Genomic DNA, 16,861 nt, shown 5'->3' on the forward strand with positions numbered 1-16,861 from the left:
TGCAAAGTATAGCCATAAAGTTTAATTTTTGCGAATTGCTGCCATTAAATATTAATTGTTGACAGAGTTCTGGCCACATGACCAAATTCGTACATTTTGACCTATATTTACTGGTTTTATCTTTGACTTTTCACTTTTTCCGATAAATTAACTATATTAGTTAACTCCCAACTCCTTCATACACTCTACATTCACCTTATTTCTCCTATAATTTCTCAACTTAACCATTTCCTCAAACCTCTATCATTATCCCTTTCTCCCAAATAAGCCATTAAAATAACTTAACCATTTTCAACAACATAAAATTACTCCTTCCGTTTTTTTAAAGAAGTTCCCACTTTCCATTTTAGCTTGTTTCATTTGTTGTTTCTTATAAGGAATCTTTTCATTTATATCACAAATTTTGGACAAAAATAACCTTATTCATTCTCATTTTAATATTTTTTTAATATTTGTGGTCCCTATTTTTCCTCTATCAAATTTATTATTCAACAAAATAATATTTTCACTATTTAAAAGATTTTATTTTTATTAATTCTTGTGAACATTCATTTTGAAAACTTCAATAACTATGTTCATCATCCATTTACTTTATATTTTAATAGTGCTTATGATCTCTATATGTCTTTTACGAATTTCATTTTAATTTTTTATATTCCTTATGGTCTTCAAGTGTTTTCCATTAACTTTATAAAAATATTTTTTTATCAGTCTATATTTTTCCACTAACTCTTTTTTAATATTGTATTTTTCTTAATTTCCTTAAATTTTCTTTATAGGAACTTTATTAAAAAATAAATCGGAGTATAAAAATAAATTTTTTTTTTTGTAGGTGTTGACGTGTTGGACACTTCAACCTATTACAAAGCGCCAATGACCAATTATGTGTATGTTGACTAAATTTAAAGTCTGAAGTTGACATAAACGTTCTGAATTTCTAACTTTACTTTACCGAGAACCATCTTATGCACTAGTATTGTTCCATTTTATTTTTGAACGTAAGCTATTATACATATTTACATCTCAAAATGTATTTAATATAAAAAATTATAAATGTTAGTTTTAATAAATTTACATTGAAACGAATAAGATAAGATTTTACTTGACTATGTTTTAACTTATAGATTACAAATTAAAATGAATAGTATCAAAAAAATCAAATCGGACAATAATAGTAAATAGAAGAGAGTATTATTTTAGTGTGAATAAATATAAAAAAATATTTTTAATTGACAAATAGAATGTGAAATATTTGTTATTAATAGGTTGATGTAATGTAAAGTTACGAGGAAGTCTTAGTAATTAACGGTAATTTGTAAAATTAATAAATCACTCTTATATTGTAGAATTTGATAGGGTGAAAATTTATAATTTTAATTTAACTTTTTTAATTTTATTTATTTTATTATTAATTTTTATCTTCTTATAATGATTTACAAATCAAAATAGAAATTAATGTAAAGTTAGTACTCTTGCAGTCTTGCAAAGAGCAAAGTACAAACATTAAAGAAAAGTGTGATGAAGTAGAGATAGTGTATCTTCTAGTGGGCAGTGGGCGTACTATTTCTATTTGCAACCACATTTTCACTACTCAGTAAATTTGCATGCTTTGCTAATTACACCATTTCATCTCTCAATTTAAGGTACTTAATTTTCACTTTTGTTCTCTATGTTTTGTTCCTTTAATTTCACATAAAAACTTGTTTTTTACTCAATTTTTCCTGCTATGTGGTTAATTTCTTCATTAAATTATCTACTTAAATTGGAAATTTGAGTTTTTGTATGATTTCCATATGTAGTTTGTTTGTTAAGAATGTAGGATTAGCATATTTAAACATGGGTTTTGGTGTATTGATCTCTGTATGTTCTCTACTACTATAATTGTAATAATTAAGTGCTAGATTTTGATGTTTGATTGTAGAGATATGTTTGTTAAAAGAACCAATTACATAAAGAGTATTAACATGTACTTTTGCACATATTTGTAGGAGGAATCAAGCTAATTAGGGGTAGTTTCTAGTAGGTTCTTCTGTTAGATGCCTACTTTCTAAGTTGTACGTTGAAGCTTTATATTTCATGTAATCATCTAGACTTCTCGTCATGGGTGGTTCTGTTCATATGCAAGGTGCTCAACTGCTAAAGCCCCTAATTAAGGGTTTTAATATCTTTTTGAGGATCTTTCTCGAGCCGAGTGACTCTTTGGCTGCATCATCCTTCATATCTCTTCATGGATATGGGTTGTCGCCTTCCTTTCCTCCCCTATCGGCGGGATACAATGAGTACGATGATAGTGATGAGTTCAAATTACTTTTTAATTAGATCAAATACTTGGTTTTAGACTCCAAAATTGCAAATAACTGTATACAGGACATAAAAAGATATTGTGTATTTTTGCTTCGTGTCTAGTTGCACATGCATATGAGCATCAACCCTACTCAATTCCAGGTGGTATATGTGTTTTTGAGTGGTTAATATGGTCTTTCGGACCGCATTACTTGATTTCCATGTTTATTTACGTGAAGTTGCTGATCAGATGATATTTGCTATAAAGGGTCAATCGGAAACAACTTCTTTGTTATCAGTAACAAGGTTAAGGTTAAGTACATCCGACCCTCTAAGTCCCCCATAGGTGGGAGCCATTTAATGCCATTTGGGTACTTGAACAGACCTCTTATGATTTCCATGCTTTGTTGATTGTCTAAGCCCTCTTCTTGGAGGGGCACGGGTATGATCTGTCCACTACCCTTCTCTCCTGACCTTGACTTGTGCGGGATTCAGGGTTGATGATGATGATGATGATGTTGAGCGTCTAAGACTAGCTGATTACAGGATACTTTGACACCGATCTTGTTACAATAGTGCATGTATTGATGATTTTATTGAAGGATGCGAACACCCTGACCCCTGCTTTGTGTTACGAATTTGTTTCGATGACATTGTTATATTACTGATGCCTGACATTGTGTTTTGCAGTTAGCCGAGTGTTCACCATACAATCGCGTAATATGGATGACAATCTGGTGGCGTGTGCTCAGTGTTCTCATTTATGTATGTCACTCCATAAAACGAAGCATGATACTGCCCCAATAGTTTCCTCATTCTTCAAAGTTATGTTAGGCAACGATTTTTCTGACGTGCTGGTATGATCACATCACCTGTTTCTATTTGACATATTGGTGTTTTTATAGTCTTTCTTTAAGTTGCTTGTTTTAAAGTCGCACTAAATAGAGTCTTGAAAGTCGCTAGTCGTTACACTTGCAGTATGTGCCTCCTCGTTTTGCTAAAACTATCACGGAAATGGAAGGTGAACGCACCTATCTCGAGGATTCAACAGGCCAGAAATGGAAAGTGAATCTTTCTAAAGTAAACGGCTCTCTTGCGTTCCAAAAGGGGTGGCGTGAATTTTCTTCGAGTCATGGTATTAAACTAGGTGAATTTCTGATATTCAATTATATCAAGGGATCACATTTTAACGTTCAAATATTTGGTAGAAGCGGGTGTGAGAAACGAATAATTTTCCATGAAAATGATCATCCGAAGAATAGAGCTAAAGTTGCCACAAATTTATTTCCTAAAAGTTTTCGTCTTGATTCTTCTAACAAAGAGTGCACATGCCCTTTAACGGATTCTGTGCATGATGATGTTCCTGTGAGCTTATCGAACTTATCGAAGGATATTAGAGTAGATGTTCCAAAACAAGGGAATAGTAACAAACGTCCTAAAGTCGTTCCTACAACAGATATTCTGGTCGATTCATACTTCATGACCGATAGAAACACAAGCTTGGCTAAAGAAGATGCCAAAAGCAATCTATTTGATCTGTCGGTTTTAGAGATGTCTAAAACGAACATAGCTGCTAACGGAGAAACAACTTTTTCCCATGAAAACGATGGAAACAATCTTTCGGTTCCACTCACCTTCAAGAAGACTGACGTGAAACTCAATCTAAAGCATACTAAAAAACTCCAATTAGTAAGGAGCACTTATACTCGAGTGTCCAAAGAATTGTGCGGAAAGCCTTCGACCCTGATTGCACCCGTGCAAACGGCAAGGAAATATGATAAAATCACGCCTTCATATCCATCAGGTTATTGTCAGCCGGAAGGTACTCATTCCTTTTCGGCCAAATCTTTAAATACCTTATTTAGTTTATGTTGGAAAATAACCCACATGTGATCCTATATCGAAAAAACAGAGAGGTTAACTAACATATATACTTGATGGTTTTAGGATAGAACCTCATCGGGTCTATGTGACAGCCAACTGATCTCCTCTATGCAGGTTTTGTTGTGTATAAGCCCAATAACAAATTTATCGGTTTATAGGGCTATGTGGATCCCTAGACGGGATACACAAAAGAGGTTTTAATTTACTTTAAAAAGTTTCCACAAATACTTTTGCTAATTTAGTTCTTTGTTTATCAGGTCTAACAAATAGAATAGTTAAGAAAGAACCAAGAAAGAATGAAGATGACCTTTTTGGTGCCAATTTTTCCTCTTTTAATGAGAATGCCATGAGCAACCATGGATACGGTGATGTGAATTTAGGTCCACTGGATGATGATGTTAAGATTATCGGTATTGTGAAGCCAGAACCTATCGATTTATGCAATGATACACCTCTGTCGTTCAGCAGGATTACATGCTCGGTACCCCAAGACAATGAATCCTTCCTTGTATGTTGAACTGACCTCGACTGTTTATGCGCCAATGTTTATGCTTTGGTTGCTTTATCTTAAGGCTTTGACGTTGTTGAATGATTTCTTTATCTTAGAACCGAGTTGTTTTGCATGTCTAACTGAGTTGTTTTGTTGAGACGAGGTTGACCTTTGGTCGTAAACTGGCCCTTCATACATTCTATCATGCAGTACATCAGTAAAACTTCGGTTTATTTTATTGTGCAGGTGTTGCCAGAGGCTTTGCCGATGAAAGGGAGGCAATATATGAAATCAAAGGGAAAGCTTGTCTTTCTTCGGAATTCTATTGGTAAGGATTGGCCTGTTGTTTACCATGACCGGTACAGTCGACAGGTTTTGGCTTGCGGGTGGGAAGCATTCAAGCAAGCAAACAACATTCATGCTGGCGATGAGTGTTCTTTCGAGGTTGATGACATACAAAAGAGAATATTCTGTGTTCGGGTTTTGAATCGTTAAGCCGCTCACTTTTACATTCATAATCACATTCAAGTTCAACTTGGGAGGCTTTAATCGAAACTTTTAATAGGAGCTAAAACATGGGTAAATCGAAAAAAAATGTAGTACTTTTGTACGTCAAACAATCCTTATTTTGCCAAAGAATCGAGTTCAACACTCCCAAATATTAATTGTCTACTAATTAGATTAGTTGGAAATGGTTTTCTTGTTTATATAAAAATGATGTATTGGATTGCAAAACTAGTTTTCTTTTTTGTGGCGATGCCCGCGAATCCTACTCGGACTCTTTATGTTACCCTTTCTTGTCTTCTCTTTTCTCGGCCTACCCAATACCTTAAAAAAATTAAAAATTGTTTGATGTGTTGATCCAAGGTTTACTACAACACTATCAAAACATATAAGAAAGATTTGATATAGCTATGAGCTCATACAAGTTAAACTAGACATATATGGGATCACTTAAAGAAAGTTTTGGACAAAAACAAATTACAAGATATTTCATAAAAGAATCATACAAAATGAACTAAACACCACACCTATAAACAGCAAAATGAAGTTTGAGAAATAACTTCATATTGGGTACAACTTCTCAAGTGGGTAAAACGGGTATCGATGATGATCAAGGGAACTCGAACTTCATGTATGGTGCTTGACTTCCGGAGGGAGGACTGATATAAACCCATAGCAACGAGATGATAATCGAAAGAAGCCCAGACCAAACGTAAATGATTGTAGGAACCCGTCCACTTCTACCCATTAGACCTTTAGCGAAAGGATAAAGATGGCACAACACCCAAAAGCTGAAGAAAACTCCTCCAATAAGCTTACTCCATTGCGGGAATGGGCTGTATAAAGTCCTAGCAGAACCCACGGCTATAGCGATCATGTTTACCATCATGATGGTTATAGGCGGCACCATTAAGAAGCTCCATTTAACAACATATAGATCGGCAAATTCATCTTCAGCGTCATCAGGAGTGGCTGATTTCGAGGTCAGAGTGAATGAAATATCGACTCCTGCTATAACTTTCAGTAAGCCTTGCAGGACAGCTGCTGGGTGTGCACTAGTTCCTCCGATGAGCCAGAATTGCTCGTTTCTCCACCAGTCGTGTAGGGTGATTCCGGACCACTTAATCTCGAGCAGGGCTAACATACATAAGGATGTAGTTACAACCAGGAGTAAGATCAGGAATGTTATGTTCAGCGATTGGACTATAAACTGCCCTGAAAAGAGCGAGATAGCAGGTAGGAAGCAGTACACAATGAGGAACAATGAAGTGAATGGGTATAAACCTACATTTAGGTAAGCCACCCTTTGTAAGAACTTCATCCTCCGACTTGCGAAGAGTGCATTGTTTTTGGAGAAGAAGATTTCAACTGACCCGGTTGCCCAACGAAGTACTTGGTGAAGTCTGTCAGTAAGGTTAATTGGGGCAGTTCCTCGAAAGGCATCCCGTTTAGTCACACAGTAGATTGACCTCCATCCTCGATTGTGCATCCTATAACCCGTCACAACATCTTCTGTTACAGAACCGTAGATCCACCCTACTCGTTTACCCCACTCGGTTCTATCCTCATAGAAGCACGAAATGACACTTATGGCCTCAGCGACAGTAGCAGCATCGAGTGGTTCACGAGGGACAGCAAGTGAACCTGCTGGCCTCCCTTGGTAGCCTTTGCCTTGGAGATCCTGAAGAAGTCTGCCTTGGTATTCCGCAACCGGGATTGATGCTGCTAAAGAAGTGGAGTTACCGAACCTCTTGGGTAGGAGCAATGACTCAATGTCCAAATCATCGTCGTCTTCATTTTCTTGAACCGGCAAAGCAATCTCATCGGGAAATTTTTCCTTCCTACCTTTCCTCCTCAATAAGAGCTTAAATTTCCTCGCGCCAAACCATCCATGATGTTCGGTGGCCCTAGGAGGACTAAATCCATAAACTGCAATCCTTCGGAAAATGCAGCCAGTACCAACATACATGGGGCCTTGCAACCCGTCATAAGCTCTCATTGACACATCAAAAAACACGGTGTTGTGATTTGCATAACGATCACTGGGATCGATCCCTTCAAATCTTTGAGGGAATTGGACATAACAGATTCTGTCACCACCTCTGTCAAGCATGAAGCACATTCCTTCCCTTATGGCTAAGGAGTTGTGGATGTAGTGATCACAGTCGAGGTTGAGAATGAATGGACCGTTGGACATAATTGCACTAGTTCGTACAAGTGCATTCATAGCTCCAGCTTTCTTGTTGTGATCATAGCCTGGTCTTTTCTCTCTAGACACATAAACTAGCATTGGAAGGCGTATGTCTACTTCCGTTGTGTCAATCAAGTTCTCCCCATCTGCTTCTGAGCCATATACTGGTTCGGAATTTGGTGGTGCCAGCATAGCCTACACATAAAAACCATTTACACAAATTCAGATCACAATACAAAGGAAAAATTTCCGTGAATAATACAACTTTTTGTTAATTTCGTTACAATATTACCAACTTTTGATTAAGCATGAATAACACCATTTTATTAGCTAATTTACCATTTTTTGTCATATAATCTGCTATAGTTTGATTTTTAACATGTTAACGATATTCTAGAGTTGGTATTATTCGTAATTAATTAAAAGTTGTATTATTGTAGGGAAATAGGCAAACGGTATATTATTCCTGGTGATAATTTACTATGACACACAAGTTACTATATTCAATCTGATATTTATAGCATGAAAAATTCATTAAAACAATGAGTATCATAAATGTTCTATGATAGCAAATTCAGTTTTGGTCTTTCATTTGCATATATTGATATAATTTAGATTGATTATAATGGACTGTCTTTGGTTTCAGATTATAGTGAACTACGTAAAAATGACTTATATTTTTATGTGCACTTTTTATTTATGGTTTGTAAATGCAATTAAAGGGTCAATCAAAAACAACCTCTTTGTACTAACAAGGGTAAGGTTGCTTACATCAGATCCCCAAACCCTGCTTACATAGAAGTCATGTATTGGAATTGGGGTAATGAAATGTTGTTTACATATACGAGACAAACAAATATAGAACGATACCTGAATAATACCAGCATGATCGCCCCTACAATGATCAGGCTCAGCTGATGCCCAAGTCCCAGGCCAGTGAGAACCATCAGACATCCATGTAGCCTTATGAACCTTTAAAGGTTCTGAAACATTTCTTCCCATCTCTAATTGTTTCTTCTTAGCTCGAAGCTCTTCGTGGGCATTATACGCATCAGATCGTCTCCTAATAGAATCTGGTAACGAGTTAATCCTAACTTTAAACTCATCATACTCTCTCTTTACTCGCCTCCTCTCTCGAACAAAATCCAATCTCACTTTGTTCTTAAGAAAATCCTTCTTCTGCCCAAAGTAAGCCTCAGGATTTCTTGGTTCTATACCATGCTTTCGGCAGAAAGGCACCCATGTTCTAGCAAAACTAGCCGTCTCAGCTAAGGCTTCGAATGTTAAAAGTGCCCCTCCATCATCCGAAAGATAACATGCCAACTTCTCTACAGGATAGTCAACTGCAAGGATAGATAGGATGGTGTTGGCTGTTACAAGAGGAGGTTCCTTTTCTGGGTCTGCTGTTGACACAAAAACATCAATCCCTGGTAGATCAGATCGACCCTTTGGGTTGCGAAGATTAGGTGATTCATACCGATCTTTTAGCACAGAAAGATCAGCTATTCTGTTGATAGGGCACAGTTTTGGAAGCTGGTCTAATAACCAAGAGAAAGCAAACCAAACTTCACATGTAACAGACAGTCCCCATAACCATATTGCTTCGTGGTTTGGATGTCGAATCCTCCATGTTAGGAATAAGCCCAAGGCCGCAAGGCGTATCACCATGAGTAATCTGCACCATAATTCATACAGTTGTGGATCAAAACATCATACATTATGCAGACAACCTTTCTAAACATAATAAAAATGCAGGAAATGAAAGCAAGAGCTTGTTAAGTTCCATTCAATGGATTATTATATAAAGAGTTAAAGCACTTTCGATTCACATGACCGATATCTAGAGTCAATCAGAAACAAATTTTTTGTTTATATAACGGAAAAGTTGTGTACATCTGACCATCTAAATGGAAGCCTATGCTATATAGTTGCTTAATGGCATTGGAACATATGAATGTTATTTCTGTTAAACTATCAATAATAATTATGATTAATTAAAAACACTGGCAGGGTAGTTGTATTGTTCATTCGGGTCATGGGGTCATTTTGGGTCAAGTGTTTCGCGTCGGTTTAAAATTGGGTCTTAAGTCCACATTGATTTTTACTTTGTTTTTAAATTCATTTTGAAGTCGGATTAAATCGAGTTCGGTTTCAAAGTCGGGTAAATATTGGATTATCAGGTCTGTTTTGAACACGTATTTGTATGCTATAAAGTCTGAATAAACAGTTAAACAATCTAGAATGATAGAAGCGAACATGAGAAACAGAAGCTTATCTTCAAGGGGATTAATAATGCTAACAATAATTTACAATAGTTGTTAATCATTCAAATTAAACTAAAACTAAAAATGTAAATCAAACCCTTATTCCATAGGGCTAAAGATTCATTGTTCAATTTAATATTATGATATTAAAACAAATTGTTAATCATGTGCACATATATTTACGTAAAGTTGCATATGATGTTTAACACTAACGTTCATTCAGAATTAATAAAAGTAAGTTTGATAAATTCGACCCTTTAAAACCCCACCGGTATTAGGATAATGAACTGTTATTATTATAGCAAACCTAGAGCTAGTTAAATTATGGCCTACACACATTTTTTTTTACCAAGACAAATAATTGTAACCAAATCCACATTATCATAAAACAACCTTAAATATTCTACACAAATTCTTCTATAAGTCAATCTCACCGAGAGACATGCCTCCTCATATTTGGGTAAATACTTCTTGTTTTAAGGTCATCTTAAGGGTCTCATATAAGACGGGTTGACTATTCTAATATCTCTTCGCATCAAAAATAATCAACAACCCAATAAAAATATTTAAAAAAACAATAAATAAACTTGTTCAAAGTAGAAGATAGTATACCTGTAAGGACTAAGAACAGCAGCAGAAACAGCAACCTTCCTAGTCAATGGCTTCCTACACTTTTCACCAAAATCGGGAGGATACTCAAACCCATTATTGTTAGTATTATTATTATTATTATTCCCTCCTCCAAACCCATATCCTTCTTTAGGCCAAACTGCATTTCCATACCCATAAGTTCCCTTTGTTTCAAACAACCATCTATTATGATCAAAATCTGCTGGATTCTTCACAGATCTCACCAATGAAAGCCTCTTATCCATCTTGAATTCCGCCATTGAAGGCAATGGCCGAGCTTCATCATCTTCTTCTTCTTCTTCTTCTTCTTTTCCATGGTTGTCTCTGTCATCCTTATCATACAACTCCTTACAACCAGGACAATGTCCTCCATTGTTATTCAACAAACAATCCAAATAACATTCCCTACAAATCTGAAACCCACATTCACAAGGATTCGTCTTCAATCCCTTTTCATCACACCCTTTCATCATACACACCTCACGTGACTTGGGTTTCTCCTGCACGTGAGATTTCTCCATTGAACAATCAATTACATGCCCACGAGTCACCGAGTTAAACCCACCAGTAAAAATCGTACCTGAGATGAAACCCGCCTGACTCGGCTCAACTGGGTCTGTTGACTCAGTTACAGTTCCATTAATGGTACTGTTTTGTGAGTCAGAAATTGAAGAAAGTTGAGGTCTTTCTGGTGTTGGAGGAATATGAACAGTGTAAGAAACAAACTCTGAGTTCAACTCTTCTTCTTCTTCATTGTTATCTCCTTCAACGGCGTCGTTTTCTTGCTGGGAAATCGAGTATCTTTTTCTTCTAGCTAAAGAATTCATTGCATTAAGAGGAGAAAGAGAATGGCGTTGAATCGGACTTGTTAATCCAACACTTCTTCTTCTTCCTCCACTTGCTGTTACTGTAATTGTCACCGGAGATGATGGTTTCTTCATTTTTGGGTTTCCTTTTTTGTTTGAATTTAAATTTAGTTTCTATTTTTAGCTAAATTTTAGAGAAATTTTGAGAAAACCAGAAAAGAAATTTCATGGAGGAATGGGAAAGAGAGAAGGAGAGAATTAGATGGGAGATTGAATTGGATGTAATGTAAGATTTGTGGGGAAACGGTTTGATTTTTAAATTTTGAAAAAGTCGTTGGTGGGTCTTTTACAGATAACGGTCGAGTGATTATAGGCGTTGGATATTAGCTCATAGCTTATCTGACGGTGAGATGTTGTGGATAGTTAAAGGACAAGAAAAGAGATATGGAAAGAAGAAAAGTCAACATATTTTGTGACTATAATAACGGTCTTATATTTAGAAATTAGGTGACTTGATATAGTTGAAACTTCTAGTTTTAAAGTTCGTGATTGTTGATTGAAGTTCTTGATTGGAGTTGTTGATGGTAATCAAGTTATATAGAAGTTAAGTTAGATTTATTTTTTTTATCTCATAACACATGTTATAAGTACATTTTGTGATCAACTTAAGATAAACAAAAAAAATAGATATTTATATAGAAAAATGTAAGAAATATTTGATTTTCACAATAACCTTATTCCCAAATTTCTTATGGTAACTCTTTAATTTTAAATCGGTTTTCACGGTGATCTTATTCATAAATGATATTGGATATTTCTTTTTAGTGAGCGTTTGCCCATTTAAACCTAAGAATTTTCAAAATTTATCTAATGTGGTTTTTTGGTCTCAAAATTGTCACTTTTTCTCTCGATCGTCTTCAATAATATTACTATTAAAAGAGAGTTATAATGGATAGTTCTTTAATAAATATTATAAATTAAGAGATTAAAAATTACACGAATTTGAGTTCTCATGCATAAATATTGAAAATTTTAGTATTTTAAACAACTTATAAACAAGAATAACTAACGTCATTTGTTTATGGTGCAAACAAATATGATACCACAAGGTTTAACATATAATAAGAATAAAAAAATATAGAAAAAGTCATTAGAAACACGTAGAGTATATTATATATGCCGCTTTACGAGGGGCGTAATTTATCCGCAAGTAATCATGTTCATGTAAATCCAATACTTATTATCCTTTCATCATGGTTTAATTATTTTCATGCATTTTTACATGTGAGAAGGGAAACTAAATTAAAAGCATTATCTACAAAATTAGTCCATTATTTATTCATACTTTTAAATCAAACAATCATTCCGTATCGTGTGATATAATTTAGAATAATGAGTGGGAATGAATTTTCAAATTGAACCCTTTTCAATTAATATAATAACATAAATAATTACAATTTTAAATTCGCCAAGTCTTGATATAAAAAATTATACCCATCGGCCATCATAAAGATGGAACAAGTATGGACAGACATTTGGGTATTCATATCCTGGTTATCCTTATCTCGTTTCATCGACAATCCTAAGAATGAGCGTGTCCAGTATAGCAACTTAAGTTTAATAAAAAAAGATAAATATTTTTTAGATTTTACACAAAATACTAGCAAAAAAATAAATAATTGTGCTTGATAAAACAGTGGTTGAGCTTGTGGGTATTTATGCGATGGAAGTAGCGTTTAGAGATCAAAACCAAATATTCAATCTAAACATCGATCTGATTCAAAAAATTCACCCGAACAAAAGGAAGCCATTGCGGTAATGCTAAAATTCCAGCACCATAACATAACATTCATATGGATGCTAAAATTCCAGCACCATAACATAACATGTACTAATTAGTCCAAAATCTATTCATGGATGCTAGAATTCCGATCACTTTAATAATATAGAGAATGGGTTTCGGTGTTTTCGTAACCAACCTGCACTTCCTTCAACAAGAAAATATAACGGGGACAATATATGAAATCAAGCATAACTGTCGATTAGAGACTTCCTCATTTCATCAACAATGGCGCTGGGTTGGGCTTCCCTCAACTTGAAGACACTCTCGATTACTGAAAGCTCAGTAGCTGTCGTGTCGGAACCACAAAATGCAGTCCAGTCATTCACCGTTAAACCAGCTGCGATTACTTCACTTCCTCTATTAACTGTGCCGGCCACCAGGGGGACCTGAAGAAGTGTTGAAAGCTCATCCAAGTCTTCAATTGAGGTGTGAGGATGGACCTATTGACATATATAAGTTCGATATAGATAAGATAACTAATTAGATTAACGAGACTGAGATTTGCAATAAGGGTCTGGCATGTCGTCTTTCCAGACCCGATCATAGCTTCTATGAGCGGGATATACCGAGTATAATAATGATAGAAACTAGGCTTTGCAATTCAAAAGGGCAATTCTCATTTATGTATCTGGCGAAGGAACAAATTACTTACCAAACCACCTTTATTGGAGATGGCACAGTAACTTCCCACCAGAATGTTTCCGGCAATCGTTTGCCTGAAAACCTCAACACCGAGAACATCTGCAATAAGCTCCTCGGTTTCCTACTTGCACAAATTAAGCAGCATGATAAGAAAGTATAGAGAAAAGTGGCATAAAAGAATAGGTATTGCAACAAGAAACACAACAAAAGCAATTACCTTATCAAGGTCAGTGTGGGTGAGAGCAACATGATCGTTGCATGCTATGCAGTTTCCTAAGGCAGACAACTTCTCTTCTATACGTTGAACAACTACTTCATCGGGAAGACTGTTCCTCAAGTGTTGGAGTTCTACCAAGGAAAACCATACGGTTAAGAATGGCAGAAAATGAAAGTTTAATACTTATTTTAATGCCCATTTATCAATTTATAACAATTAAATTATCATTTATAATAATTAAATTGAAAAAATATTAATAATTTTATTTACAAAGGCCCGTTTTCGGCCCTTTTATAACCCGCTTCATTTTAATTATAGTATAGCCCGTTTTCGGCCCGGCCTATTTTTGGCCCAGCACTTCTAAAAACGGACCGAATAAGAGCTCAAAATGGGGGCCCGGCCCATTGAACACCCCTACTCAAGCCTATGACTAAACCTGCGTCCTTAAAGACCTCCTTTCTGAAAGTTTAAAACGTCTAAATACAGTGTTGTATTCTTTTATTGCTAGATAAGTGTTCAATCACTTGCTAACTGCTAATAGAAAGTAAAGATTGCATCCAAAGTGGTCAAAGTGAGAATTCCATGCTGGTAGTAGAATCAAACCTAACTCTAATCAATCTAACTTTATCAGTAAAGACTATAACAGCACTAAAAAGATGCCAGTCCTCTCTCAACAAATTTGAGGACTTCAAAGCACCTGGGAATGGTCCACTTTTGCAGTCTCCTGCTGGAACATGTGAATCCAACAAGAGCAAAGCCCGCAACTATATTTTCAGAACCATCATCAGTGTCACAATACTCTTATAAATCTGGGTTGTTACAAAGATAAATAACAGAATAGAAAGCTACAAATTACAAAAAAAAAAAAGTTCACAAACATGCACAAGAAAGATATGGGCACTTCTACAAGAAGAACAATGTATCTTGTAGATTAACTAATTCCACTAATACTTCCCCAATTCCCCTATAGGATGTTCCATTTCCACAACCATCTAATTCATAAAAGAATCTCGCAATCAGCCACAAAGATTGATTCAAAAGGGTTAGCTTGAAATTTACATTGCATAATCGAGTTATACTTCAAGTTCTAGAAAAAAAAGAGGTTAAGGTACCAATGAAAAGCCACACCACAGCACGTAAAAGCAAACTTCACAAATAATCAAATAATAAGGAAAACCAACAGGATAATCAAACATCTTGAAGCATTGACAAAAAACAAAAGAAAATGCACATTCTGATCGATTAATTAAACTCACCCTGGTCAGTAGTGGTGTGAGGCACAAGAAGCCCATTCTTGTTTCCTGCCATTTGAGCAAAGAAATATCATAAACACATCCACCAAATTGCAATAGCTATGCTATATGGTTGCATATATTAAAACCAAGAGCAAAATATAACAACTTCCAATCCTCACCTGCACACATTCGGCCTATAATCCTTGTTCCAGCAATAGAGGTCTTCACAACAGGGATAAAATCTGCCAACTCCGCCTCAAAAGTACTGCAAACTCACAACTCACATCGTAATCAAACCAAACAGAATTCAGTCAAAGTAACTTCCACAATTGAAGCAAACAAACCTGTAAAAGTTCTCAGACCCACCAATTGCTACCAAACAATATTTATTGGTCAACTTAGAGAAAACCCCAACTTCACAATTGTTCTCGAATTGAAGTCCTGTAGGAAATTCACCCAATCACATACAAATTCAAGCAAAAAAATTGTACACAACATTTAAATATTGCAATAGAACCCACATAATTTGAATACACAATCAAAAGAAAGGATTATGAACTACTAGTATCCAAAATTATGCAACGAAGTATTTCATTCTGATGAAAGATCATCTAAACGGAGTAATATTAGAAGTTATCGAAAACCCAACTCAGAAAACACAACACCCAATTAATCTAAAAAGGAATAATATTATTTTTGGCACTATAATATCAATTAAACTAACCAAATTCATATACTAAAAGCTCATCAATACAGGAATTAAAATACAGGAAAAAAAAACTGCGTAAAAAGACGAGTAATAATATTAAAGGTGAAGAAAAAAGACTAAAAATGAAGAATCGCTCACTGGTAGCCATGACTAGAGGATTGTAGCAAACTTGATGAAGCAGAAGGGTGGAAAATTCTGCAGAAAATCAACAACAAAAGGGGGAATAATAAGAATCTAGGATCTCTATAAATAAAACCCTAGAACAAAAAAAATATAACTATGAAAAATTGAGAAATAGTACCAGAAAGAAGAAAGGAGAGAAGGAAGGATGCAAAGAGGGAGATAGAATGACGGTAGGAAGGGATGCTAGCGGCGGGCGGCGGATAGTCCGATACGTGAAAAGGGGACGACAAGGGATATTTTCATTAATCTTTGAGCATTTTATAGGTTAATCATTGCATTTGCGAAAAAATGAAAACAATAAGCTTGTTATAAAAAGTTCTCAAAATAAATTTTAGAAAATTTTGATTCATAAAAAATATTTTTTTTTTTTATAATACAAAATTTGTATGAGATAGTCTCACTGTGAGACGTGTCTCATATTTAGGTTGAATAGTCTAATAATAAAAAATTATAGCATAATAAGTCTTTTGTATTAACTCATCTTATCGTGAGACGGTCTCGATGGGTCGAATAATAAATGAATCGATGCTACCATGGACCGGGTGGCCCAAAGGGGCGTTTGACGAATTGAGCAATGAAAAGTTAGACTAGTACTCCTTACGTTAAATGTTTTATTTATCATTTTAGGAAAATTTCATTTGTTGGTAGCTAAGGAATCTTTCTATTTATTTCCTTCCTTTAAATTTGTTTTCATGTTTTATCAAAATTAAAAAAATAATATATTTTAGATGGTGAATATATTATTTTATTAAATAATAAGTTTAATAGAAAAATGTAAAAGTCAAACATTAAAAATATTAAAATAATATTAAAATAATATTAGTGAAAAATACTACATTTATTAAAAAAATATCTTAAAAAGTTAGTAGAAAACATATGAGGACCATAAGTAAAACATATGGGGACTATAAACATTAATAATTAATAAAATATTAGAATGAAAATGAACAAGGTTAATTATTTTTAAAATTTGTGATATA

At 34.8% G+C, this 16,861-nt stretch overlaps 3 protein-coding genes across 4 annotated transcripts; 1 reads left to right on the forward strand and 2 right to left on the reverse strand.

Annotated features, from left to right (window-relative positions):
• Window positions 1-1,503: 1,503 nt before the first annotated feature.
• Window positions 1,504-5,465, forward strand: LOC130813947 (uncharacterized). Of its 2 annotated transcripts, XM_057679882.1 has the most exons (6): window positions 1,504-1,643; window positions 1,989-2,279; window positions 2,974-3,140; window positions 3,262-4,105; window positions 4,425-4,675; window positions 4,904-5,465. In XM_057679882.1, exons 2-6 carry the CDS (start codon window positions 2,228-2,230, stop codon window positions 5,150-5,152), a joined length of 1,563 nt encoding a protein of 520 aa, XP_057535865.1. In that variant the 5' UTR covers window positions 1,504-1,643; window positions 1,989-2,227; the 3' UTR covers window positions 5,153-5,465. The 2 variants fall into 2 exon arrangements, with proteins under 2 accessions (XP_057535865.1, XP_057535866.1); XM_057679883.1 differs by lacking the exon at window positions 1,989-2,279 and having other exon boundaries at window positions 4,904-5,462.
• On the reverse strand, window positions 5,452-11,340 carry LOC130813946 (cellulose synthase-like protein D5). The gene is made up of 3 exons (XM_057679881.1): window positions 10,229-11,340; window positions 8,223-9,027; window positions 5,452-7,547 (listed from the first exon to the last, which is right to left on the reverse strand). Exons 1-3 carry the CDS (start codon window positions 11,185-11,187, stop codon window positions 5,772-5,774), a joined length of 3,540 nt encoding a protein of 1,179 aa, XP_057535864.1. The 5' UTR covers window positions 11,188-11,340; the 3' UTR covers window positions 5,452-5,771.
• Window positions 11,341-12,787: 1,447 nt separating this feature from the next.
• LOC130813949 (eukaryotic translation initiation factor 6-2) lies at window positions 12,788-16,167 on the reverse strand. Its single transcript, XM_057679884.1, has 8 exons — window positions 16,000-16,167; window positions 15,837-15,893; window positions 15,334-15,430; window positions 15,169-15,254; window positions 15,011-15,055; window positions 13,755-13,885; window positions 13,548-13,658; window positions 12,788-13,335 (listed from the first exon to the last, which is right to left on the reverse strand). Exons 2-8 carry the CDS (start codon window positions 15,844-15,846, stop codon window positions 13,078-13,080), a joined length of 738 nt encoding a protein of 245 aa, XP_057535867.1. The 5' UTR covers window positions 15,847-15,893; window positions 16,000-16,167; the 3' UTR covers window positions 12,788-13,077.
• Between the last annotated feature and the right edge of the window lie 694 nt (window positions 16,168-16,861).

Source organism: Amaranthus tricolor, chromosome 5, assembly GCF_026212465.1.
Source record: "Amaranthus tricolor cultivar Red isolate AtriRed21 chromosome 5, ASM2621246v1, whole genome shotgun sequence".
NCBI classification, from domain to species: Eukaryota; Viridiplantae; Streptophyta; class Magnoliopsida; order Caryophyllales; family Amaranthaceae; genus Amaranthus; species Amaranthus tricolor.

Coding starts and splice junctions, on each gene's coding strand:
- LOC130813947 (XM_057679882.1), top strand. CDS start 2,228: ATGGATATGGGTTGTCGCCTTCCTTTCCTCCCCTATCGGCGGGATACA. Junction 2,280..2,973: donor CTATCGGCGGGATACAATGA/GTACGATGATAG, acceptor TGTGTTTTGCAG/TTAGCCGAGTGTTCACCATA. Junction 4,106..4,424: donor AGGTTATTGTCAGCCGGAAG/GTACTCATTCCT, acceptor TTTGTTTATCAG/GTCTAACAAATAGAATAGTT.
- LOC130813946 (XM_057679881.1), bottom strand. CDS start 11,187: ATGAAGAAACCATCATCTCCGGTGACAATTACAGTAACAGCAAGTGGA. Junction 9,028..10,228: donor GCTGTTCTTAGTCCTTACAG/GTATACTATCTT, acceptor ATTATGGTGCAG/ATTACTCATGGTGATACGCC. Junction 7,548..8,222: donor ATCATGCTGGTATTATTCAG/GTATCGTTCTAT, acceptor TTTTATGTGTAG/GCTATGCTGGCACCACCAAA.
- LOC130813949 (XM_057679884.1), bottom strand. Junction 15,255..15,333: donor GGGTCTGAGAACTTTTACAG/GTTTGTTTGCTT, acceptor GTGAGTTTGCAG/TACTTTTGAGGCGGAGTTGG. Junction 13,886..15,010: donor TCACACCACTACTGACCAGG/GTGAGTTTAATT, acceptor TTTCCTTGGTAG/AACTCCAACACTTGAGGAAC.